General features: G+C 33.1%; 2 protein-coding genes across 3 annotated transcripts in view; one reads left to right on the plus strand and one right to left on the minus strand.

Annotated features, from left to right (window-relative positions):
- Positions 1–1,637: 1,637 nt before the first annotated feature.
- Positions 1,638–8,562, minus strand: LOC135125451 (protein vav). Of its 2 annotated transcripts, XM_064051087.1 has the most exons (13): positions 8,471–8,562; positions 8,356–8,420; positions 8,066–8,305; positions 7,842–8,017; positions 7,725–7,790; positions 4,368–4,497; positions 3,907–4,068; positions 3,659–3,856; positions 3,490–3,609; positions 2,943–3,427; positions 2,506–2,895; positions 2,312–2,458; positions 1,638–2,263 (listed from the first exon to the last, which is right to left on the minus strand). In XM_064051087.1, exons 3-13 carry the CDS (start codon positions 8,303–8,305, stop codon positions 2,008–2,010), a joined length of 2,370 nt encoding a protein of 789 aa, XP_063907157.1. In that variant the 5' UTR covers positions 8,356–8,420; positions 8,471–8,562; the 3' UTR covers positions 1,638–2,007. The 2 variants fall into 2 exon arrangements, with proteins under 2 accessions (XP_063907157.1, XP_063907158.1); XM_064051088.1 differs by lacking the exon at positions 4,368–4,497 and adding an exon at positions 4,163–4,262 and having other exon boundaries at positions 8,356–8,562.
- A 12-nt stretch (positions 8,563–8,574) lies between these two features.
- Positions 8,575–24,424, plus strand: part of LOC135125449 (E3 ubiquitin-protein ligase UBR4) — a 45,885-nt gene continuing 30,035 nt past the window's right edge. Inside the window, exons 1-11 of the mRNA XM_064051085.1 lie at positions 8,575–8,887; positions 9,025–9,122; positions 9,475–9,717; positions 14,585–14,772; positions 14,825–15,006; positions 15,060–15,381; positions 15,431–15,724; positions 15,776–16,013; positions 20,903–21,568; positions 21,616–21,842; positions 21,900–22,744. Coding sequence (XP_063907155.1) covers positions 8,757–8,887; positions 9,025–9,122; positions 9,475–9,717; positions 14,585–14,772; positions 14,825–15,006; positions 15,060–15,381; positions 15,431–15,724; positions 15,776–16,013; positions 20,903–21,568; positions 21,616–21,842; positions 21,900–22,744 — 3,434 coding nt within the window. The 5' untranslated portion in view covers positions 8,575–8,756. The remainder of the gene's footprint in view (positions 8,888–9,024; positions 9,123–9,474; positions 9,718–14,584; positions 14,773–14,824; positions 15,007–15,059; positions 15,382–15,430; positions 15,725–15,775; positions 16,014–20,902; positions 21,569–21,615; positions 21,843–21,899; positions 22,745–24,424) is intronic.

A 24,424-nucleotide genomic window follows, 5' to 3' on the forward strand; every position in this document is an offset into this window, starting at 1 on the left:
ATTCTTCAAGTTTTGGATTTTTCAGTTTTACGTTTTTGTAATTTTCATTTTTTAATTAATTTTCGACATTTTCAATGCTTGGATTTTCATGTATACTGTAGTGATTTTCCACTTTTTTGAAATTTTGATTTTTTAATTTTTCAAATTTTTTTTTTAATTTAATTTTTCCATTATTTAATCTGTATAAATTCACTTTTTCAATTAAATTTTTTATTTTTCGGGTAATTATTTTCCATTTTAGATCTCTCAGTTTTTTGTTTTTTAAATTATTACTGATTTTCCATTTTAGACTTTTCCGTTTCCGTTTTTTTACCTTTTCAATAAAAATAGGTTCAATCGAGTGACAACTGGTGTCAAATTGTCGATAATCTTCCGCCAATTACAACTCCTAAATCGCCTTCATGACATCTGCTGACATAAAAGTAAAATATGATTCCAAAATTTTCAAAAATTTTCCAAAAAAAAATTGTTAAATGGTTCAATCGACTGAAAATTGGTGTCAAATTGTAGATCATCTATTTCTAACTACAACTCAAAAATGGCCATCACGATATCTGTTCCAATAAACACGAAAAGTGAATTAAAAAATGTCCAAAAAATGTCTAAAATTGGTTAATTTAACCGAAAATTGGTGTCAAATTGTAAATGATCTTCTATTAATTACCAATCCTAAATCGCCTTCACGACATCTATTGAAAAAAAAATGTAAAATTTTTGGAAAATTTCCAAAAAATTAAAAAAAAAATACTAAAATGGGTTCAATTGAAAATTGGTGTCAAAATTCAGCTAATCTTCTGCAAGTTATAATTCTGAAATTGTCACGATATTGGGTTCAATCGACTGAGAATTGGTGCCAAATTGTAGTCAATCTGGTTTTGAAAAAAATGTGGAATTTTTTTCCTTATAAACATATTTTTTCCGTTATTTGAACATTATTGACATCGCGAAACGGACAGATTCGTGTCTTGACAAAAATTACAACATTATGATCCTAATTTCGTCAAGTTTTCAATGTTTAAAATTTTCCATTTTTAAACTTTCGTTTAAGCTAATTTGTTTTCCGATCTCTTCACATTTCGATTTCTCAACATCTCGGTTTTCCAGCTTTAAAATTTGTCGATTTTGCCGTCTCGATTTTTCTATTTCTTAAATTTTACATTTTTCGATTACCCACCATTACAATATTTCAGTTTTCGGAATTTTTCGATTTCTGGATTTTTAAAATTTTTCCATTTTTTGATGTTTCAATTGCTCGATCTTTGGTTTTTTTTTGGTTTATTAATTTTTAAAATGTTGGAAATTTCTCCATATTTTGAAAACATTAAATATTTTTTTCGTTGGTTATTTGCTTTAAATGCCCGTATTAACTACGCCACTGGTCTTCACTTTATAAGGGCCATTACAAAACAAAAATTAAAATTTTTCAAAGAAGCAATTTATACCAATTTTTGTCTAGTAATCATAAGTAGGTGCAAAATTTCTATAGTTATTGAAATGCGTAATTTTAATAAAATTTCATTATTTCTTCTTGGAATTGCTAATTTTGCTACCTTTGACACGTTTGTAAACCAAACTTTTTTCTTCCACCAATCACAATTCTTCAAAATGCGTTGGCCATGTCACCACAGTCAAACACATAAACAATACTCATTTATTAAACATACATTTAAGATAACAAATTATCTCCATTTAATATTTCTAGAATAAAATATACTTTTCCTTTTAACAACAGATACTCTAAAACGGGGAGTAGTAACTGTCAATTCGTTGATTTTGTGACGGACAGAAAAGTGTACAGAGAGCGTTTCACAGTAAAATTGCGTGATAGATCCATCGGCCAATCAGGCGCTAGCTCCTCCCCACCGGAATGCGCGTGCGCTGAGTTTGACACATCATAATACTAGACAATCGCAGGATTGATACAAAATGGCACAAATACACTTGCCATACATCCATAAACACTTAAAAAAGTAACACTGGCAAGTAATGCACGACTCGGGCACCCGACTACTGCGCGAAATGCCGACTAGTGTTGAACCGGGCCTCCCCCTCCACCCGCACGAACACGCTCGGGAAAAAGCCGCTCTGGAGGTGCTCGTTGCGCCCCTTCCACCACCCCTCCCGGTACCCCTCTTTGCCGATGACGTACACCGTCTGACCCTCCTTGAGTGGCAAGTGGCAGTGGTCGGTGGGGTCGAAGCTCCGGATCGCGGTGGCGAGAAGCTGTCGATAAGGCCACAGCAATTTCGTGTTCTCTTCCAGTCTAAAACATCGTTTTACAGTGCGGACTAGACCGAACCCAAACACCTACTTTTCGAAGTTTTCCCGTAGACTGTTGATTTGGTAGTTGAGCACTAGTTCCTCTATGTTACTAAAGAATTTCGATAAGGATAGATAGTACTTGCGTTCTTGTTCGTCTGTGTTGCAGATTTTCATGTGTTTGACGGTGTCGTTGGTTCTGAAAGATCAATATGCGGCAGGTGTTTTAAGAAGTGTCGAGCTTACTTGAGCGTGAGCGCGTACTTGTCCTTTTCTTCACTCTGGGGTCTTATCCTCACTAGAAAAGTCCCGTTTTCTCTGGTTTCTAGCTCGTTTTGGGCTCGGGCTCTATCCATTTCGCCTACGAACCATAACTTGTCTCGAAGTCCGGCGTCCACTCCGTTCGTCACCGACTCCACTGACGACGTTGAGTGGTGGTGACTGTGAGTCCCGCACCGACCCGACTGTGCTATACACTGCTTATGCACCCCTATGTTACACACCGAACATCTATACCCTTGATAGATCAACCCTTTTAAATACTTTGAGCAATGGAAACACTGAACGGGTTCGTCGAACGTCGTCAGTTCGAACGAGTGGTTCGTGCGCTTGATGGCCTGAGGATGGATGTTGTCCCTATCGAAACACCTTGACTCACTATATCGAACCAAGCAAACACTTACAGTGCGTCTTTGATCGCTTTGATCATCTGCTGCTTCAACTCTATAGACCGGACGAAGACGGTATACACCATCACGTTGTCGTTCTTCACCAAGTGGAAACTGTACCCGAATCGGGCGTCCCGACCCAGGATGGCCCTATTATGGGTCTCGTCCACGTGATATTCACTTATGTTGATTATGTTACGGAAAGCGAACTGTTGACCCTTGAGCTGTTTACAAATTAAAATACATTTATCAAAGATGAACACGTATCGGTTTCTGATTTTTTGATCGTCGTGAGCTTTGATTTTGAGTTCGCCGTCTTTGATCAGTCTACCGTAGTTGGTTAAGCGGTGATAGGGCGACCTATCCCATTCACCGATGTTTTCTTGGAGGTTATGTATGACTTCCAAGTGCTCGCTATCGCGAGCGGCTTCGTTTATAAATCCGGCCACGTCCAACATGGCTTCTCGGGCCCGCGTCAGGTCATTATACTCATCATGGTTCTACACAACACATACAGAAATCCGAAATGTAAAACAACGTCAGCGACGAATCGACTACTTACATGGTCAGTATTTTCGATAAGCTTCTGTAGAAGAAGATGATACTTTAAAATTCTTTGCATAGGGACTGATAAGACGTCCCTGAGTTTAAACCTCCCATTATTGTCCTCTTTTTCATAAGCCTAGGTTTTTATTATCATTTTAGACCCTTCAAGACTAAGAACAACTTACCACCACGGTTGCATTAAAATTCTCATCGTTATCACACAACTCTTGTAACAAATTTGTCGCCCGAGTCAAATTAGCACAATAGCCTCCATAAACCAAAAACCTCTCCCTCCACCTCATAAAAATCAAACTCAGCTTATTCATCGGATCCCTAAACCTTTTAAGCTCCCGATGAAACTCGGAATGAATTTCGTGCAGTTCCTAAAACCCTCCACGTCACTCTAGCCACCAAAAAAAACAAACCCACACACATTTATTTTATAAAAAACCCTCTCATGATCTTGTTGCTTCATCTGATTACTCAACGGCTGCATAAAATTCCTCTTCAACTTAGCCAACACCTCCACGTAATTCTTCTCCGTGTCCAACAACTCCTTAATCACGAAATCCCTCTTTTCGAACGTGGGTTGCAGCTAAAAACCACCCTCCTTAGTCACCACAATTCACACCCCCAACACACCAAAAAAGCTAAAAGTGTGCAACTCAAAAAAAAAAAAAATATGGTACCTCGAACGGTATGCGCACGACGCACAAATCCTGATAAATCTCCTCGCTCGCGGTGTCATAAATCGGGTCACTCATTCCTCTATCATTGGATGGTGGTTCGCTACAGAAATAAAAAAACAAAGCCATGCATAAGTGATTCTACTAACTCAAAGAAATCAAAAACGGGTGAGAAAAGTCTACGCCTGGAGTTGGATTTTATGCGAACCTCTGGCAGGCAGGTCGAGAAGGTGACGTAACACAGATCGTCGTAAATCTCCTCTTCGTGGTCCTCGGGTCTTGGACAGGGGATCGTGAATTGCAACCAGCTGGGTTCGCAAACGCTGGAGCGGACGTCTCTGTTTTGGGGTAGGTGGTTATTTACAGGGATAGAGGGGGATTGGTGGTAGTCGGACCTTTCTCGGGTGCCTACTTTGGTCGTTATGTATTTGTGGATTGAAATCCGAAATGTAAAAAAATGTAACGAGCTCAACTGTGTATTATACAGTTATATGATGTAGAATTTGACTGGTTTAATACCATATGATCGAAAACATTCCTCAAAAAATAATAATTAATAAGAATGTATACTACTTTTCTTTTTTTTTGAAATTTTGATTTTTGAATTTTTCGATTTCTTAGTTTTTCAAAGATTTCTTATTTCAATTTTTCGCTTTTTTAATTTTTGCAAGTTTCAATTTTACCGGTTTTTAATTTTTCGATGATTTAAATTGTACAAATTTGGCTTTTTCAACTTTTTAGCTTTTGATTTTTCGGTTAATTGCTTTTTTCCGGTTTAGATTTTCAGTTTTTCGTTTTTTCAAACTGTGTTTTTTGAATGTCTCAGTTTCTTAGTTTTATAATTATTATTTATTTCAATTTGTCGATTATTTAATTTTTAAGTTTTACATTTTCCGATTTTTCGGTTTTTAATCTTTTGATTATTACTGATTTTCCATTTTGGATTTTTCAGTTTTACGTTTTTCAAATTTTTATTTTTCAATTTTTCGACTTTTTTCTAAATTTTCAATGCTTGGATTTTTAAATACATTAGTGATTTTCTGATTTTCCATTTTTTGGTTTATATCGTTTTTTTGAAATTTTGAAATTTTTTTTTAATTCAATTTTTCCATGATTTAATCTGTACAAATTTCACTTTTTCAACTCTTCAATTTTTGATTTTTCGGGTAATTATTTTCCATTTTAGATTTCTAAGTTGTTCAATTATTCCTTATTTCAACTGTTTGATTATTTAATTTTTACAGTTTTCGATTTTTCGGTATTTAATTTTTGAGGTTTCAATTATTTTTTAATGATCCGATTTTTTTATTTCAATGTCTACAAATTTCAATTTTTGGATTAATTGCTTATTTTGCAATTTAGATTTTTTTGTTTTTCGATTATTCCTTATTTTACATTTTTTCGGTTTTTTATTTCTCTTCTTATGTTTCGGCTTTTAATTTTTGTTTTTTAAACTATTACTGATTTTCCATTTTATATTTTTCCGTTTCCCTTTTTTTACCTTTTCAAAAAAAATATTGACATAAAAGTAAAATATGATTCCAAAATTTTTCCAAAAAAAAATGTTAAAATGATTTAATCGACTAAAAATTGGTGTCAAATTGTAGATCATCTATCCCTAATTACAACTCACAAATCGCCGTCACGACATCTGTTCCAATAAACACGAATTAAAAAATTTCCAAAAAATGTCTAAAATTGGTTCAATTAACCGAAAATTGGTGTCAAATTGAAAATGATCTTCTGTTAATTACAAATCCTAAATCCTAAAAATATCCAAAAATGTTCAAAAAAAAAAAATGGCTAAAATGGGTTCAATTGACCGAAAATTGGTATCAAAATATAAATCTGAAATCGTCTGTTCCAATAAACACGAAAACTGAATTCCAAATTTCCAAAAATTTTCCAAAAAAATTGCTAAAATGGGTTCAATCGACTGAAAATTTGTATCAAAATGTACATAATCTTCCCCCAGTTACAAATTTAAAGTCGCGGTCACGATATCTGTTCTAGAAAACACATAAAGTGAGTTCAAAATTTTCAAAAATTTTCCAAAAAAATTGGTACAATTGGTTCAATCGACTGACAATTGGTGTCAATTGTAGATAAACTTCCGTCAGTTACAAATCTGAAATCGTAACGATATCTTTTCCAATAACCACGAAAGGTGATTTCAAAATTTTCAAATTTTTTTTTTTTATTTCAATTTTCTGAATACTTAATTTTCAGAATTTTCAATTCTTGGATTATTAAAAATCTGTTTTTTCAGTAAATTACTGATTTTCTATTTTTGATTTTTCAGTATTTCATTTGACTTTTGAATTTTTGTTTTTTAAATTATTACTGATTTTCCATTTTAAACTTTCCAGTTTCCGTTTGCGCTTTTTAAATTTTTCAATTTTTTCTAATTTCAATTTTTCCATTTTATTTAATTTTTAGAATTTTCATTCCTAAATTATTAAATTTTTTATTCTTCAGTTAATTATTGAAAAATTTTATTTTGGATTTTTCGATTATATTTAATTTTTAGAAATTTCAGTTTTTCAATTTTCAATTAGTCGATTTTTCAATTATCAAAATTTTTGGATTTTCGGTTAATTATTTTCCATTTAAAATTCTTCAGTTTTTCGTTTTTTCAAACTTTGATTTCCGAGTTTTTCAATTATTCCTCATTTTAATTGTTTGATTATTTAATTTTTACATTTTTGGATTTTTCGGTTTTTAATTTTTACAAATTTCAATTTTTCAATTTTTGATTTTTCGATTCCAATTTAGATTTTTTAGTTTTTGATTCTTTAAATTTTGCTATTAGAACTTTATTTCTTAGTTTTTCAATTATTTTACAATTTTTCGTTTTTTTAATTTTTTGATTTTCAATTTAGACTTGTCAGTTTTTCAATTATTTAATTTTTGAGTTTTCAAATTTTCGATTTTTCAATTTCTCAAATTCTCAATCTCTTAATTTCTGTTTTTTTTTATTAAAAATATTTCACTGCTCTCCTTGAGAGACTAAATTATTAACAAAAAAAAATATATTTATACTCTACAAAAAAAAAAAAAAAAGAAACTTGAACGTGCTCGCTGCGCTCGTATTGTAGGGGTGTTTTTTCTAACCTACACTTTCGTTCCGTTTTTATTAAAAAAACTGGCCTAAAGCAATAAAATTTACTTTTGTTGACGCAGACGACAGACGGAAACGGGGGACCTATTTTGTCAACCTCTAGAGGCCGTGACACGTCCAGGAAACACGAAAGTAGTAAAAACAAATTCCATGGCCTACTAGAGGCTTTTTTTCGATCATATGGTACATATTTATAGTAAAAAATTACTTAAATCAAATGTTATCAAAAAAAGACTTACATTAGATCAACTGATTACTAGTACAAAAGCAGCACATTTTCACAATTTTTTTCACGTTATGTTTGAGGAATTTACGTTATTTCTCCCGTTATTGCGCGCGTTTTAAAGACACTTAAAAATTTATTGAGTTAACCTTGAATAAACCCAAATAAACCCATTTATGTTAGTTTGAAAAAATCAAAACTAAAAATGAAAATTTACTTACACTGATTTGAGGCTCTGGTAGATGAGGTCATCTGCTTGAGTTTTAACCTTGTGAGCTTGAAACCCCCTGAGATAACACATGAAAACAAAACGCTTAAATATAAACGTAAATATTTACATTATGCCCCCTTGTTGTGCTTTGGTACAAAGGGAGAACCTTGAGAGTGTACATAATACTTTGTGGAAATTGGTTAACTCAAAAAGCACCAAAGGATCGAAAAGTTCGTGCTCCTTCAGCCCGAATGAAATCACGCAGGCTTTTAAAAACAGCTGGATGTTGTGAAGGCTCAAGAACTGGAAAGATTAATTTAGAATGATGGGTTATGTGGTGATTGACCGTACTTGAGCCATTGTTGGCTTTAAGTTGACATCCTTCATGTCGATGCATCCTGGATCCACTTTATTGAGCAATTTGCACAGGAGCACCCCATCTCTGAGTATGTTTGCTAGGTCTGCGATACACGCGTCCGGCCAGTTGGCCCGGTGGTCGCTCCGCAGCATCCCCCACCTCGTGAGCCACTTGGCGCACTCCTTCCATAGCTCGTCTGAGGTGTCTTTATCATTGTACAGAGCTGTGGCCATCTACAACAGGAAAACACACACTTGAGGAAAACCCGAATCCGGGCACCCACCTCGCTGGAGGGAATCGTTGGGGTCCTGGCACATCGAAAATTGGCACTCGCTAATCAGGCGTTCTCTTTTAACAAATTAAGCGATAAATACAATCAGCAAATAAAACAAATTTACTTTGTGTCAAAATGACATCTCACTAGTTCCGTTGCTATGGCGGAGTTGTAAATAACGCCGGTGTCGCCATCTGCGTGTCCGACGTCGGCGCGAATGACAGTCCGCGCTGATTTTCGGCGTCTCAGGTAGGATTTTCCCTGCCTGGAAAATCGGCTTCGCTTTCCCGGTGTGAAAATTCTCGTTTTGCGGCGAATTTCGGGTTTTCCAGCCGGCGCGCTGCCAACCGCCGCTGTCTCGAACGCGAAATGTCCCCAAAATCCACTTGTCATTGCTCAGTGAATTACAAATGGCAGACACAATGGCCGCTAGCAGTGGCGGAGTGGAGTGGTCTTCGGTGTTAAAACCATTTTTATCTTTGCATTATGAGACTTCAAACCGCACGGAAATAATCGAACTGTGCTCTACAATTATCAAATGGTGAGTCCGGCGGAGTTTGATTGCGAGGGGGTGAGCGGCGGGTGCTAGTGATAATACGCAATTTTGTCTATGACCCAGCGACATGAAGGAGATAATGGAATTGGGCCGTTTTATGTTTATACGGGTTTTTGTTGCAGCGAGGCTGAAATACTACGCCACAAAGAGAATAACAAGAAGTTCTATGACAACTTTGTTGTCTTGTCAGCGGATTATATCAGTTCTTGTACTAGCAAATGTGAGTAAAGGGGTCCATTTTTTCTTCTTGGTTAGGTCCAACTCCGGTCTAATTGCGTTTTTGCGCCGCGGTGATAAAAACAAGGGCTGAAGCGGCCACGGTGAGGGTTCATTGTGGAACGAATTTCCGCCACGGGTTATATAAAACACCATTCCCATCTAAGGTGGTAATTATTTTCACATTGAACCCACATTTAGAAGAGTGGAGAAAGTCACTCTTGAGTTTTTTACGCATTTGCGATTGTTTGTTGTATTAATATTTATGGCTCTTGTTTTTTTCCTCTTGTATAACCTTTCTGTATTTATAGAAAAAGGAGCAGACTAGAAGTGTTTCTAATTTTTTTTTTGTCCAGTGCCTGTGAGCCAGATAGACACTGTGAGTGCGGCATGCCGGGTGTTGCTCAAGTATTTAATCAATTGCCTTCAGTCCCATGCTAGTGATTCAAACCAGAACAGTGCTCAAATCGAGATTTACTTAAATGCAGTGAAAGTGTTGTGTATAGGAACTAGTCCGTTATCGACAGCCGAAGTCTCAGTTCTGGTCAACACTATGAAAGGAGAAAATCTACCTCAGCACACCAACACGACACCTCCAGGTGAGTGGCAAGACGGTACAGAGGCGTGCACAAGAATTTTTTTATTCACATTTTAAATCATTTTCTAAACGTCCATCACCTGTGCATGAAGTATTATAAAACAATAACAAGTCTTATTTGACATTCATACCGTCACTGAACAAATTTATTTACTCTTCCGCTCTAGAAAGTTGATGACGTCACCTCAAAGTTATTGAATTGTTTATTGTCCCAAAATAGAACGGACAAATCGGTTATTTCAGAAAAAGTTCGTCGTACTTCCTGGAATCCTGTATATAGGGTGCCAATAAGCGCGCAGTTGCCACGTTATTCCAAATTTTAATAGAGACGTAAGCGAATCTACACACTTTGTCTTAATATAATGTTAAAAAACACGCTGTATATTAGGATTCTAATTTATTGTTACTGCAACAAAGCACGTGCCTCTGTGTATCTTTCCATAAGATATTGTAACTCTGGTGTCAAAAATAACACTATTGTGATTTTTTGTGAATACTTGTCTTGCTAAAAATTGTCAAGAAAATTGGAATAACGTGGCAACATCGCATCGGAATTTATGGTTTCAAACCAATAGAGTATCTAAAAATATTTAGGGCGTTTCTTAAAAAAAACTAAGCAACGTTGCCAAGTTATTCCAATTTTCGCAGCAAGGTTATTTTTAAAATCTGCATTACAATCTCCATAAAATATTGTAACACAGGTGTTAAAAATAACACTATTGTGATTTTTTCTTTGTGAATCTTTGAAAATTGTCAAGAAAATTGGAACGTGGCAACATCGCATCGGAATTAAAAACAATTGTTCTAATCCCAAGGAAGACCAATCGAATAATCTAAAAGTATATATGGAGTTTTATGCAAAAGAAACTGAACGACGTTGCCAAATTATTCCAATGTTCTTGACATTTTTTTGGCATTTTAATGGGTCACAAAAAAAATCGCAGCAGGGTTATTTTTAAAATCTGGATTACAATATTTTGTAGGAAGATAAATAAAGATCCGCACTTTACTACGGTATAAATAAAATTAGCTCTTAATATACAATACAGTGTTTATAAAAATAAAAATTTAGTATTAGTTTTTTCACACCGAATCATGCGGCTTTTTATTATTTCTGAATCTTTGAAAAATGTCAAGAAAATTGAAGCAACGTCGCAACATTGCAAGGGAATACAAAAAAATCCTTTTAAGCCCAAGGAAGCCCAATAGAGTATCAAAAATGTATAGTTTGTTTCATAAAAAAAAAAACTAAGCGACTTGGCAAGTTATTACAATTTTCTTGTATTATAATAGCTCACAAAAAAAATCGCCCTTTTTTTGTTTCTTTTTGTGAATGAAATACAGGCTGTTCTGTTTGAAAAAATTGAAATATGGACATTGGATTTTTCGAATTTTCGATTTGACCTTTACGATATTTTTTTGGCGTTTCTAAATTTTACATATTTAGATTTCTCGATTAATCGATTTTTCTGTTTTACAAGTTTTCGATTTTTTGATTTTAGTAATTTCTCGATTCCTCGATTTTTCAGTTTTTCAATTCTTCAATTTTTCGATTTTTAAGATTTTTGATTTTCAAATTCTTAAAATTTCGTTTTTTCGATTTGTCAGTTTTTCGATTTTTCGGTTTTTCAAATTTCCAATTTTTAGATTTCTCGATTTTTCTGCTTTGATTTTCGGATTTTTGAATTCCTCCATTTCTGGATTTTTCGACTTCTTGATTTCTCGATTTTGCAGTTTTTCAATTTTTCGATTTTTCAGTTTTGGAAATTTTCGGTTTTCCGATTTGTCAATTTTTGGATTTTTAGATGTTGCGATTTCTCATTTTTCAATTTTTTGATTTTTTAAATTCTCAATTTTTAGATCTCGATTTTCCCGCTTAGATTTTCCGATTTTTTAATTTTTCAATTTCTGGATTTTTCCACTTCTTAATTTATTGATTTGTCAGTTTTTCAATGCTTCAAATTCCGATTTTTCAGGTTTTTGTTTTTCAAATTTTTCAATTTTCGGGTTTTCGATTTTTTGATGTTTTGATTTCTCGATTTTTCAGTTTTTGAAATTTTCGATTTTTTAATATTTCCAATTATTGGTTTTTCAATTTTTCCAATTCTCGGTTTTTCGACTTCTGGATTTCTCGATTTTTCAATTTTTCAGTTTTTTAAATTTTTGGTGTTTCAAAATTTTTTATTTGTAGATTTTTCGATTATTAATTTATTTATTAATTTAATCATTTAAAATAAAAAAATTGATTAATTGATTTTTCGATTTTTGATATATTTGATTTTTCTATTTTTTGGCTTTTAGATTTTCGGATTTTGCGACGTTTTGAATTCTCGATTTTTCAATTTTTCAATTTAAAATTTTCGGTTTTTCGATTTTTCGCCTTGACGATTTTTCAATTTCTAGATTTTTTGATTTTTCCGATGACTCCATTTTTCGATTCCTCGATTTTTTAGTTTTTCAATTCCCTCCCTTTTTCAGTTCTTCAATTTTTCTATTTTTGGATTTTTGGCACTTCTATATTAATTTCGATTTCTCGATCAATCAATTTTTCGATTTCTCGATTTGTTTTTCAGTTTTTACAATTTTTCGATTTTCAGGTTTCTATTTTTTCATTTTTCAATTTTTCGGTTTTCGATTTTTCGGCAGTTGGATTTCTAGGTTTTCTAATTTTCCGATATTTCAGTTTTACGATTTTTCGAATCTTCAATTTTTCAACTTTTCGATTTTTTACTTTTCCAATTTTCAAATTCTTAAATTTTCGGTTTTTCGAATTGTCAGTTTTTCGATTTTTCGGTTTTTCAAATTTCCAATTTTTAGATTTCTCGATTTTTCTGCTTTTAGATTTTCCGATTTTTGAATTCTTCCATTTCTGGATTTTTCGACTTCTTGATTTCTCGATTTTTCAGTTTTGGAAATTTTCGGTTTTCCGATTTGTCAATTTTTGGATTTTTAGATGTTGCGATTTCTCATTTTTTCAATTTTTTGATTTTTTAAATTCCCAATTTTTAGATCTCTCGATTTTCCGGCTTAGATTTTCCGATTTTTTAATTTTTCAATTTCTGGATTTTTCCACTTCTTAATTTATTGATTTGTCAGTTTTTCAATTATTCAATTCTCCGATTTTTCAGGTTTTTGTTTTTCAAATTTTTCAATTTTCGGGTTTTCGATTTTTTGATGTTTTGATTTCTCGATATTTCGGTTTTTAGATTTTCCCCTTTTTAAATGTTTCCTTTTTCTGGATTTTTAGACTTCTTGATTTCTCGATCTTTCAGTTTTTCTATTTTTGGTTTTTGAAATTTTCGATTTTTCAATTTTTCCAATTATTGGTTTTTCCACTTCTGGATTTCTCGATTTTTCAATTCTTCAATTTTTCGATTTTTCAGTTTTTAAAAGTTTTTTATGTTTTTAAAATCGGTTTTTCGATTTTTCAATTTTTCAATTCTTGGATTGTTCTGTTTTTCAATTTTTGGTATTTCTAAATTTTACAATTTATTTATAAACACTCTGTATATGAAGATCATTTGTTGATATTGCAAAATATTCTAACACGGGTGTTTAAAAATTGCGATTTTTTCTTTGTGAATTTTTGAAAATTGTCAAGAAAATTGAAACAACGTGGCAATATTGCAAGGGATTAAAAAAAAATGTTTCTAAGCCTAAGGAAGCCCAATAGAGTATCAAAAATATATAGGGTGTTTCATAAAAAAAAAAACTAAACGACTTGGCAAGTTATTCCATTTTTCTTGAAATTTTGTAGCATTATAAAGGTTCACAAAAAAATCGTAGATTATTTTAAAAATTGGACTACAATATTTTGTGGGAACATAAATAAAGATTCGCACTTGATTGTTGTATAAATATGTATAAAAAAAATCAAATTTTTTCCCCATCTAGAAGAGCCTGTATTTTACTAGAATCGTCCTGTTGTTTTATTCTTTTTGTGAATGAAATTCACAATTCTGTGTGACAAAATAATATCGACATTTGAAAATGATATTATTGTCCTTTTTTATGAACACTCTGTATATGTAGTTCAAATTTATTGATACCAGAACATATAATTTTTCCAAAAAATTCTAAATTACAGATGTTAAAAATAATACTATTGGGTATTTTTGTGGTCTTTTGCATTCCAAGAAATTGACAAGAAAATTTCGAAAATTTCAATACTATGGCAATATGGTTTTAAGTCCAAGGGAGGCCAATAGAGAGTCTAAAAATATAGAGTGCGTTTCATTAAAAAAAAAACAAATTTGTGTATTGTTTCTCAAAATTAGAACACCCTATATAACGTTACACTTTTTTTATCTCTAGCTCTACTGATTAATGAAATGTCATAATTAATATGTAAATAAAATTAAGTTTTGAAAATTGGCAAGAAAATTGGAAAAACGTGGCAACATCGCTTCGGAATTTCAAAAATAAAATATGGTTCTAAGTCCAAGAAGAGCCAACAGAATGTCTAAAAATATATAGGGCGTTTCATTAAATAAAAAACGAGTGTTATGCCTCAAAAGCAGAATACTCTGTATAACTTTGATCTATCTCTAGTAGTTAATGAGATGTCAAGGACTGTGTGCTTACTTTAGTTATTTTTTTAATTTTAAGTAATATTTTTCAAATATTATAGCGAAATTCACATAAAATGACACGAAATATACAGGGTGAGTCACTAAGAGCGGGTCTCTATATGTCAATTATTATTAAAAATAGAAAAAAAAGTCCAAGACAAACGTTGTACAATTCTTTGAGGACCCGACGTCAAAAATAAAAATTCTAATAGATTACGGACTCTCGATTCAGGCTTAGCAGTCGCCAAACGCCGAGCAGACCCGTATTCGGGCGTTTAATAAAACATTTTGTTTTAGGTGCTGAAAAAGATGCACCAAATAAGCAAGAATCCCCAAAGACGCGGACCGATCTCTCGATGGACATCTTCGAGCAACTAACTCTACCGCTACGCGATGGTCACACCACAACGTCGGACCACAGCGTGTCTGCTGTATCGACCGCGACTGAAGTCCCTTCCGGCAGCGATCCCACTTCTGAAATAAACGTAAACCGTCTTTTTTTAATTTTTTTTCCATACACAGCTATCTTCTTTGTAGAAACTCTTTTTAAAAACAAACACCGAAAGCTTGCAAGCTTTACGAGCCGGCGACACCCTCGTCGAGCTGTGCCTGAGTTTGCAATCGATAAAGAAAGCGCGTACCAAAGTAGAAGAGGCTCTAGCGGGGAAACCGTTCAGCATCCCCACTAACCAATCAGAAGCTGCGGTTTTAAAGAACAGGTAGGTAATCGGAAAACGACTTATAGTGTAAACGTGCACGATCGTTTCCATAGTGTTTCGACTAACATCTCCGAAATCAAGTTGGCCCTCTCCGCCATCAATCTGCCCGTTCTTGAACCGCTCACACCCAGCAAACTAGATAAGTTATCCACGTTGAGTATGGCTGTGTTACACTGCGCTGTGAGTCAAGCCGCCGCCAGCGCCATCTTGGCGGCGGCGGCTGTCATTTCTCCGAAATGTTCAGCCCAGCAGTCGCAAACCGGGATCAAAGAAGACGATTTTGAGACCCAAGCTGTGACTCTCGTAGAAGAAGCTTTAAACATGTATTGTTATATAGGGGGCGTTATTAGAAATTCGACGCGAGCGGGGGGTTACGTAAGTATACAATTTTTTTGTTGGGCACCCTGTATAGCGATCGTTGTAGGTGTATCAAAACCACCTGCTGGCCGGTGCCTGGGTACTCGTGTCCGGCTTACAAGCACACTTAACTGTGAGCACTGCGGCCGAAAAAAGTACTCACATTAGGGATAGGGAAGACAAGGGGAGGAGTCCGTGCAAGTCACGTGACTGCAGTTCGGCTCGATCGGGACTGCAGAAATTCCAGCAGTCGTTCGGGGTTTTGTCGGTCGCCATAGCAACCAAAGCACTCTCGTTGTTGACCGAGCTTTTCGAAGATCTCCATCTGGAGGCCTGTGCAGGCTCGGGAAGCATCGGACAGGTGACTGTTTTTCGTTTAAGTGGGTGGCTCGTGGTGATTGGTGTTTTCTAGATTGAACCCGCCCCGTTGGCCATAATGGGCCAATTCACGGCTTTGCAACGAGCGGCGCGCGTTTTAGGCGCCGCCCCTTTGAACAACTTCCTTTTTTATCTTGCCATCGTCAGTTACGGGAAGGCGTGTGCCTTGAAGCGGTTGGACCCGCCCGAGGGGGACACGTTCAGCCAATCGGATTCGACTACGTATTACGAGGACATGATTTTGGTATCGGATGAGAGCTCGATCGATGACGGTAGGTTGTTAATAATAGCATTGTTCAAGTGTCTTATAGTCGGACAACCTGTTTTTGAGAAAAAATTCAAAATTATAGGTATAGTAACATTTCGCAGTTTAAATAAAAAAATCTTGCAAACGTTTTAAGTTATTAGATACATATTAAATCGTTAATAAAATTTACCCGTGCCATTTTTCAGATTTTTGAGTTTTCAGTTTTTCGATTTTTTCGATTTGACCATTTTGTTTTATTTTTCGAAATTCAGGTTTTATGATTTTTATTATTTTTGGCGTTTCTAAATTTTACATGTTTAGAGTTCTTGATCAATCGTTTTTTCGATTACTCCATTTTTCAACTTCTCGATTCCTCGATTTTTCAGTTTTTTAATTCTTCAATTTTCCTATTTTTAGATTTTTGGTTTTCATATTCTTAAAGTTTCGGTTTTTCGATTCGTCAGTTTTTCGATTTTTTGATGTTATTTTTCGGTTTTTCTAATTTCCAATTTTTAGATTTTTCGGCTTTTAGATTTTCCGATTTTTGAATTCTTCCATTTCTGGATTTTTCGATTTCTTGATTTCTCGATTTTATAGTTTTTTCAATTCTTTAATTTTTCGATTTGTCAATTTTTGGATTTTTAGATGTTTCAATTTCTCGATTTTTCTATTTTTTGATGTTATTTTATGGTTTTTTAAATTTCCAATTTTTAGATCTCTCGATTTTGCGGCTTAGGTTTTCCGATTTTTTAATTTTTCAATTTCTGGATTTTTCCACTTTTTAATTTCTCGATTTGTCAGTTTTTCAATGCTTCATTTTTTCGATATTTCGGTTTTTAGATTTTCCCCTTTTTTAATGTTTCCGTTTTCTGGATTTTTAGACGTCTTGATTTCTCGATTTTTCAGTTTTTGAAATTTTCGATTTTACAATTTTTCCAATTATTGGTTTTTCAATTTTTCCAATTCTCGGTTTTTCGACTTCTGGATTTCTCGATTTTTCAATTTTTCAGTTTTTAAAATTTTCGGTTTTTCGATTTGTCAATTTTTCTATTTTTCGATTACTCAAGTTTTGAATTTATCGATTTTTCAAATTTTTATCTTATTTTTCGGTTATTTCAATGATAGATTTATTAGTTTTTGATTTTTCAATTTTTAACGTTTCAAAATTTTTTATTTTTAGATTTCTCGATTTTTCAGTTTTTCAATTCTTCGATTGAAAATTTTAAAATTTTTGGCACATCAATATTTTAGATTTCTCGATTTTACGGCTTTTAGACTTTCTGATTTTTTAATTTTTCCATTTCTGGATTTTTCGACTCCTTGATTTCTCGATTTTTCAGTGTTTCAATCTTTCGATTTTTCAACTTTTCCAATTCTCGGTTTTTCGACTTTTAGATTTTTCCATTTTTTGACTTCTCGATTTCTCAATTTTCCAGTTCTACAATTCTTCAGTGTTTGATTTTTCAGCTTTCTGATTTTTCAATTTTTAAAATTTTCGGTTTTTCGATTTGTCAGTTTTTCTATTTTTCGATTACTCGTGTTTTCAATTTATGGTTGTTTAATTTTTTTATGTTATTTTTCGGTTTTTTAATTTATATTTATTCAATTTTTCAATTTTTGGCGTTTCAAAATTTTTTATTGGTAGATTTTTCGATTATTGATTTACTTATTTATTAATTTAATCATAATTTAAAATAAAAAAAACGATTAATTGGTTTTTCGATTTTTTAGATTTTCGATTTCTCTATTTTTTGTCTTTTAGATTTTCGGATTTTGCCACGTTTTGAGTTCTCGATTTTTAAATTTTCGGTTTGACGATTTTTCAATTTCCTCATTTTTTGATTTTCCGATTACTCCATTTTTCGATTCCTCAGTTTTTCAGTTTTTTCAATTCCCTCCCTTTTTCAATTTTTCTATTTTTGAATTTTTGGCACTTCTATATTTCGATTTCTCGACCAATCGATTTTTCAGGTTTCTATTTTTTGATTTTTCAAATTTTTCGGCAGTTCGATTTCTAGGTGTTGTAATTTTCCGATATTCCAGTTTTCCGATTTTTCGATATTTCGAATCTTCAATTTTTCAACTTTTCGATTTTGTATTTTTTGTGATTTTTTAAATTTTAGATTTTGATTCCTCAGATTTTTCAGTTTTTCAATGTTTCTATTTTTCAGTTTTTGGCGTTCCTAAAGTTTTAATTTTAAAATTTCTCGATTAATTGGTTTTTCTATTTTTCGACTTCGATTTCTCGATTTTTCGGCTTTTAGATTTTTCGATTTTTTGATCCTTCTATTTTTCCATTTCTTGATTTCTCGATTTTTCAGTTTTTCAATTTTTAAATTTTGTAAATTTTCGATTTTTCGATTTGACGATTTTTCAACTTCCATTTCCCTCTTTTTCAATTCTTTGATTTTCTATTTTTCAATTTCTCTGTTTTTCGACTTTTAGATTTTTCGATTTTTAGTTTTCTATTTTTTCAGTTTTTCAGTATTTCGATTCTTCAATTTTTACTTTTTCAGTTTTCTAAATTTTAGATTTTTCTCTTTTTTGATGTTTCGGTTTATCGATTTTCTAAGTATTTAATTTTTCGAAATTTTGATTTTTCGGGTTTTTAAATTTTGAGATTTTTCAATTTCTCAGTTTTTCAGTTCCCCGATTTTTCTTTTATGTAATCTTCCGAATTTTTAAATTTTCAATGTGTTTTGATATTTTGATTTTTCTATATTTCGGTTTTTAGATTGTTCGATTTTTCATTTTTTTTTAATTATTCAGAAATTTTTCAATTTTTGGCGTTTCAAAATTTTTTATTTGTAGATTTTTCGATTATTTAGTTATTTATTAATTTAATAATTTAAAATAAAAAAAAATCGACTAATTGATTTTTCGATTTTTTAGATTTTCAATTTCTCTATTTTTTGTCTTTTAGATTTTCGGATTTTGCCACGTTTTGAGTTCTCGATTTTTCAATTTTTCAGTTTTAAATTTTCGGTTTGACGATTTTTCAATTTCCAGATTTTTTGATTTTCCGATGACTCCATTTTTCGATTCCTCGGTTTTTCAGTTTTTCAATTCCCTCCCTTTTTCAATTCTTCAATTTTCCTATTTTTAGATTTTTGGTTTTTCAAATTTCCAATTTTTAGATTTCTCGATTTTTCGGCCTTTAGATTTTCCGATTTTTGAATTCTTCCATTTCTGGATTTTTCGACTTCTTGATTTCTCGATTTTATAGTTTTTTCAATTCTTCAATTTTCCGATTTGTCAATTTTTGGATTTTTAGATGTTTCAATTTCTCGATTTTTCAATTTTTTGATGTTATTTTATGGTTTTTTAAATTCCCAATTTTTAGATCTCTCGATTTCCGGCTTAGGTTTTCCGATTTTTTAGATGTTTCAATTTCTCGATTTTTCAATTTTTTGATGTTATTGTATGGTTTTTTAAATTCCCAATTTTTAGATCTCTCGATTTCCGGCTTAGGTTTTCCGATTTTTTAATTTTTCAATTTCTCGATTTGTCAAGTTTTTCAATGCTTCAATTTTTCGATTTTTCAGGTTTTTGATTTTTTGATGTTTTGATTTCTCGATATTTCGGTTTTTAGATTTTCCCCCTTTTTAATGTTTCCTTTTTCTAGATTTTTAGACGTCTTGATTTCTCGATTTTTCAGTTTCTCTATTTTTCAGTTTTTGAAATTTTCGATTTTTCAATTTTTCCGATTCTCGGTTTTTCGACTTCTGGATTTCTCGATTTTTCAATTTTTCAGTTTTTTAAATTTTCGGTTTTTCGATTTTTCGCCTTGACGATTTTTCAATTTCTAGATTTTTTGATTTTTCCGATGACTCCATTTTTCGATTCCTCGATTTTTTAGTTTTTCAATTCTTCAATTTTTGAATTTTTGGCACTTCTATATTAATTTCGATTTCTCGATCAATAAATTTTTCGATTTCTCGATTTCTGTTTTCAGTTTTTACAATTTTTCGATTTTCAGGTTTCTATTTTTTCATTTTTCAAATTTTCGGTTTTCGATTTTTCGGCAGTTCGATTTCTAGGTTTTCTAATTTTCCGATATTTCAGTTTTCTCATTTTTCGATATTTCGAATCTTCAATTTTTCAACTTTTCGATTTTTTGCTTTTTCAATTTTTTAAATTTAGATTTTTAGATTCCTCAGTTTTTTCTATTTTTCCGTTTTTGGCGTTCCTAAAGTTTAAATTTTTAGATTTCTCAATTAATTGATTTTCCGATTTTTATGTTTTTTAAATTTTCAATTTTTCAATATGCGAATTTTTCAATTTTTCTATTTTTGTCGTTACTAAAGTTCTAATTTTAAAATTTCTCGAGCAATTGGTTTTTCTATTTTTCCACTCCCTGATTTCTCGATTTTTCAATTTTTAAATTTTGTAAGTTTTCGATTTGACGATTTTTCGACTTCCATTTCTCTTTTTTTCAATTCTTTGATTCTTCTCTTTTTCAATTTCTCTGTTTTTCGACTTTTAGATTTTTAGTTTTTGCGATTCTTCAATTTTTCGGTTTTTAGTTTTCTATTTTTTCAATATTTCCATTCTTCAATTTTTTACTTTTTCAATTTTCTAAATTTTAGATTTTTCTCTTTTTTGATGTTTCAGTTTATTGATTTTCTAAGTTTTCAATTTTTCGAAATTTTGATTTTTCGGGTTTTTAAATTTTTGTGATTTTTCGATTTCTCACTTTTTCAATTCCCAGATTTTTCTTTTTTGTAATCTTCCGAATTTTTAAATTTTCAATGTGTTTTGATATTTTGATTTCTCTATCGTTCGGTTTTTTTTTATTATTCAGAAATGAATAAAAAATTTAAGCAAAGTAAAATTTGTATTAGGTTGTCCAACACTTAAACAATGATAATAATAATAATAATGATAGTAATAAAATAATAATTGTGTGTACAGACGACGACAGCGAGCCCATCCTCGGCCAGTGGTTCGAAGAAACCCTCGCCCCTCCGGAAACCACCGAATCAAAAACCCCCTCGACTTCGGAGAACGTCGAATCTAAGTCGGCCCCGGCCGAAGGTTCGTCGATCGTCCCTGAAAAGGGGGAAGCCCACGGCTACATCACCCTAGCCACCAACATCTTCATCTTCCTTAACAAGCACTTCCTGTGCACGAAAAGCGCCTACGTCGCGCGTTACGTCAAGAACGGCTTGACGGAACAACAGATGATCATCCTGGCGGCGATCATCCGCGATCTCGATCGGGAGACCTCGCGGACCGAGGTGGGGGCGATCTCGGCTTACTTCGGCGCCACCTTGGGCCAATTGTATTGTGATTTTTCGGGGGCGTTGACCAAATTCACGCACAATCTGGTCACTAATAACAACCTGAATTCGTTGCAAGCGTGTTTGTTAAACCATCTCGGGGTTTCCCCGTGGAATACGGACGTCCCGCACGGGTGGCCTCTGCAGGTTTACCCTAGAACGTTGAGTGTGTTGGCTCAGGTGTTGTTGTTAAGGCCCCAGAATGAGAAAGAGGCGTCTGTGATCAGTATTTGGCATAGGTTGGTTAATACGTTGATTGAAAACGTGTTGAATACGTCGCAAGGACCGACGGATGAAGGTAAGAGTGGTTTGGTTGAGGTTAGTTGTAACGGTCGTCGGTTGTAGATTTAAATGTGGAGCATGCGCAGGTGTTGTTGTATTTGTTCCATTCCTTGAACTTGATGCAGAAAAAATCGGTACTTTTGTTGTTGGCTGGGGGGCTGCTGAGGTGCTCGGAAGTAGCAAGAGGGTCTTTAAAAGACTCACAGTTGTTGCATCTGTCGCGTCTACTTCTATTGTTCGACTACATCATGAAACACCTATATGACGCCCCGTCGTCCCTTTTAGAGCAAGTACGTATTTAAATAAATCGTTTGATTTGTGTGTTTTGATTTTTTATTTCGGGCTAGATCCAGTGGAATTTATTCTACTCCACCAATCTTAACACAGACAAAGAAAAAGAAAACGTTAATCGAAAATACACAGCGTGGCAAGATATAGAAGATAATTATCGGAAAGTGTCTACCATGAGCGAATTTTCCATGAAACCACGCTTCTACGTCCTCACTTCGCTCGAAATCAACAACCAAGACGCCCCAAAGCTGGACGGTTTAGCGTGCAATTTCATACTAGGGACACCCGATAAACTGCGGTATCCACTCCTGCTAGACGCTCTAATCGAGATCCTCAATGTCACTCACATCACGTCGGGCCCCACCGCCTCCAAAATGAGTTTTCTCGGACTTTGCTCCACCCAATACTGTTTCACAATTTGCTGGAGACTACTCCAGCTCCTCCCACCGTCGGTGTCCTACATGGAGAGGTTGGCGTCCGTCGAGAGTCTGACCCCGGGCCCGCTCATGCTCCATTCGCTGATTTGGGGGCCGCGGACCGCCCATAAGAACTTCAGTCGCTGGCTGAAGGATTGTCTAGTCAAGCAAGGGTTGTATACTCAGAATACCGATAAACTGTTGAAGGCTGTGTCCGATAGCATTAATAATTTGAAGAATGATGTGAATAATGCGAAGAGTTGTATTATTGCGTTGACGCCGGAGGTGAAGAAGGAGGTGGTGCTTAAGGAGCATTTGCCGCCGTTGTGGCATTTGTGTCTGTTGGATTGTTTGCTGGCGAAGGTGGGGGTGGGGCTGGAGGAGGCGGAAGGGTCGGAGGGCGGGGCGGAGCCGACGTCGACGTATGTTCAGGATTTGTTCCCGCATGTTTTGAAGCTGACGCAGGCGATTCTGCATTGCGCGAGGTGAGTGGGTAAATTTTGTCTGTCTGTCGTCTGTGTCGATTTTTATTATAAAGCCGTGTTGAGTTTTTACCCAAAATTTTGTCGAATAAATATTATTAAATGTTAAAATTAGTCATATTTTGGTTTATGAATCCGTGTTGAATTTTTGGAAAAAAAATTTATAATTATTCGATTTTTCGATTTTTTTTTTCTCTCGATTTTTCAAGTTTTCGTGTTTCAGTTTTGAAATTTTTTGATTTGTTGAATTTTAGATTTTTCGATTTCCCATTTTTTAATTTTTCGGTTTTTTGATTGATTTCTTGATTTTTCAATATTTCGGTTTTTAAATTTTTTCGACTTTCATTTTTTCGCTTTTACAATTTTTCAGTTTTTCGATTTCCCAGTTTATTGAAATATCGTAGTTCCGTTTTTTCAATTTTTTTAATTAACGTTTTGTATTAGGTTTAAATTTTTCAATTTTGAATTTTTCGATTTTCGACTTCTTGACGGTTTTCCAATTTCTCGATTTTTCGGTTTATCAGTTTTTCGATTTTTCAATTTGTGGATATTTCAATTTTGGAATTTTTCAGATTCCTCAATTTTTAGATTTTCGGCGTTTTTAAATTGTCGATTTTTCCTATTTTCGTCTTTCTGATTTTCCGATTTTTTTATTTTTGATTCTTCGGTTTTTTGTTGTTTTGATTTCTCGTTCAATCAATTTGAAATCTTTTCAACACTTCATTCTTGAGGTTTTTCGATTTCTCCAATTTTCCATGTTTCAGTGTTGGGACTTTTCAGTTTTAAGATTTTTTGTTTATTCGATTTTACGATTTTTTTAATTATTACACATTTGGTTTTTTTTTAATTTCCCCGTTTTAAAAATTTTAGATTTTTCAGTTTTTCAATATTTTAATTTTTTTATGTTTTGATTTCTCGATTTTTCAGCTTTTCGTTTTTCCCGATTTTTCAAAATTTTGCGATTTAACAAATTTTTGCGCGATTTTTAAATTTTTTGTCATTTCATTTTTGTTTTTTTTTTTCAGTTTCTCGATTTTTCATTTTCTCAATTTTTCGATTTTTGGGGTTTCTAAATTTTCGATTTTTCGATTTCTCAATTCCTCTATTAATCGATTTTTTAATTTTTCGGTTTTTCGATTAATCAGTATTTTCATTTTTCGACTTTTCCAGTTTTCGTCTTTCCGATTTTTTTTTGTTTTAAATTTTTCGGTTTTTTGTTGTTTTCATTTCTCAATTTTTCAGTTTTTCGAATCATCGGTTCTTTAGGTTTAAATTTTTTCAACTTTGAATTTTAGGATTTTTCGATTTCTCGAGTTATCGATTTCTCAATCTTGTTTCCATTTCTCGGTTTTCTGATTTTTCGATTTTCCAATTTTACAATTTTTCATTTTTTGGACATTTAATTTTTGAGATTTTTCGATTTTTCCAATTTTCGATCTGTCCGTTTTGGGATTTTTTGATTCGATTTTTTGAGTTATTACATGTGTGGTTCTTTTAAATTTTGCCGTCTCTAAACTGTTAAATTTTTCAAGTTTTCAAATTTTCGATGTCTTGATTTCTCGACTTTTCAGTTTCTCGATTTCCAAATTTGGGATTTTTAAAATATGTCTCGATCATTCGATTTTTCACCTTCTCGCTTCTAAATTCGTCGGTTTTTCAATTTTTCGACTTTTACAATTTTTG

This window comes from Zophobas morio, unplaced genomic scaffold (assembly GCF_036711695.1).
Source record: "Zophobas morio isolate AGI-343-1 ecotype UQ-CSIRO unplaced genomic scaffold, CSIRO_AGI_Zmor_V1 ptg000008l, whole genome shotgun sequence".
Lineage (NCBI taxonomy): Eukaryota > Metazoa > Arthropoda > Insecta > Coleoptera > Tenebrionidae > Zophobas > Zophobas morio.

Excerpts from the sequence above, each read along its gene's own strand:
- LOC135125451 (XM_064051087.1), bottom strand. The coding sequence starts at position 8,305 with ATGGCCACAGCTCTGTACAATGATAAAGACACCTCAGACGAGCTATGG. Across the intron at positions 3,428-3,489 it reads TTATCGAAAATACTGACCAT|AACCATGATGAGTATAATGA; the intron begins GTAAGTAGTCGA and ends TGTGTTGTGTAG. Across the intron at positions 2,896-2,942 it reads AAAGCGATCAAAGACGCACT|GGACAACATCCATCCTCAGG; the intron begins GTAAGTGTTTGC and ends GTGTTTCGATAG.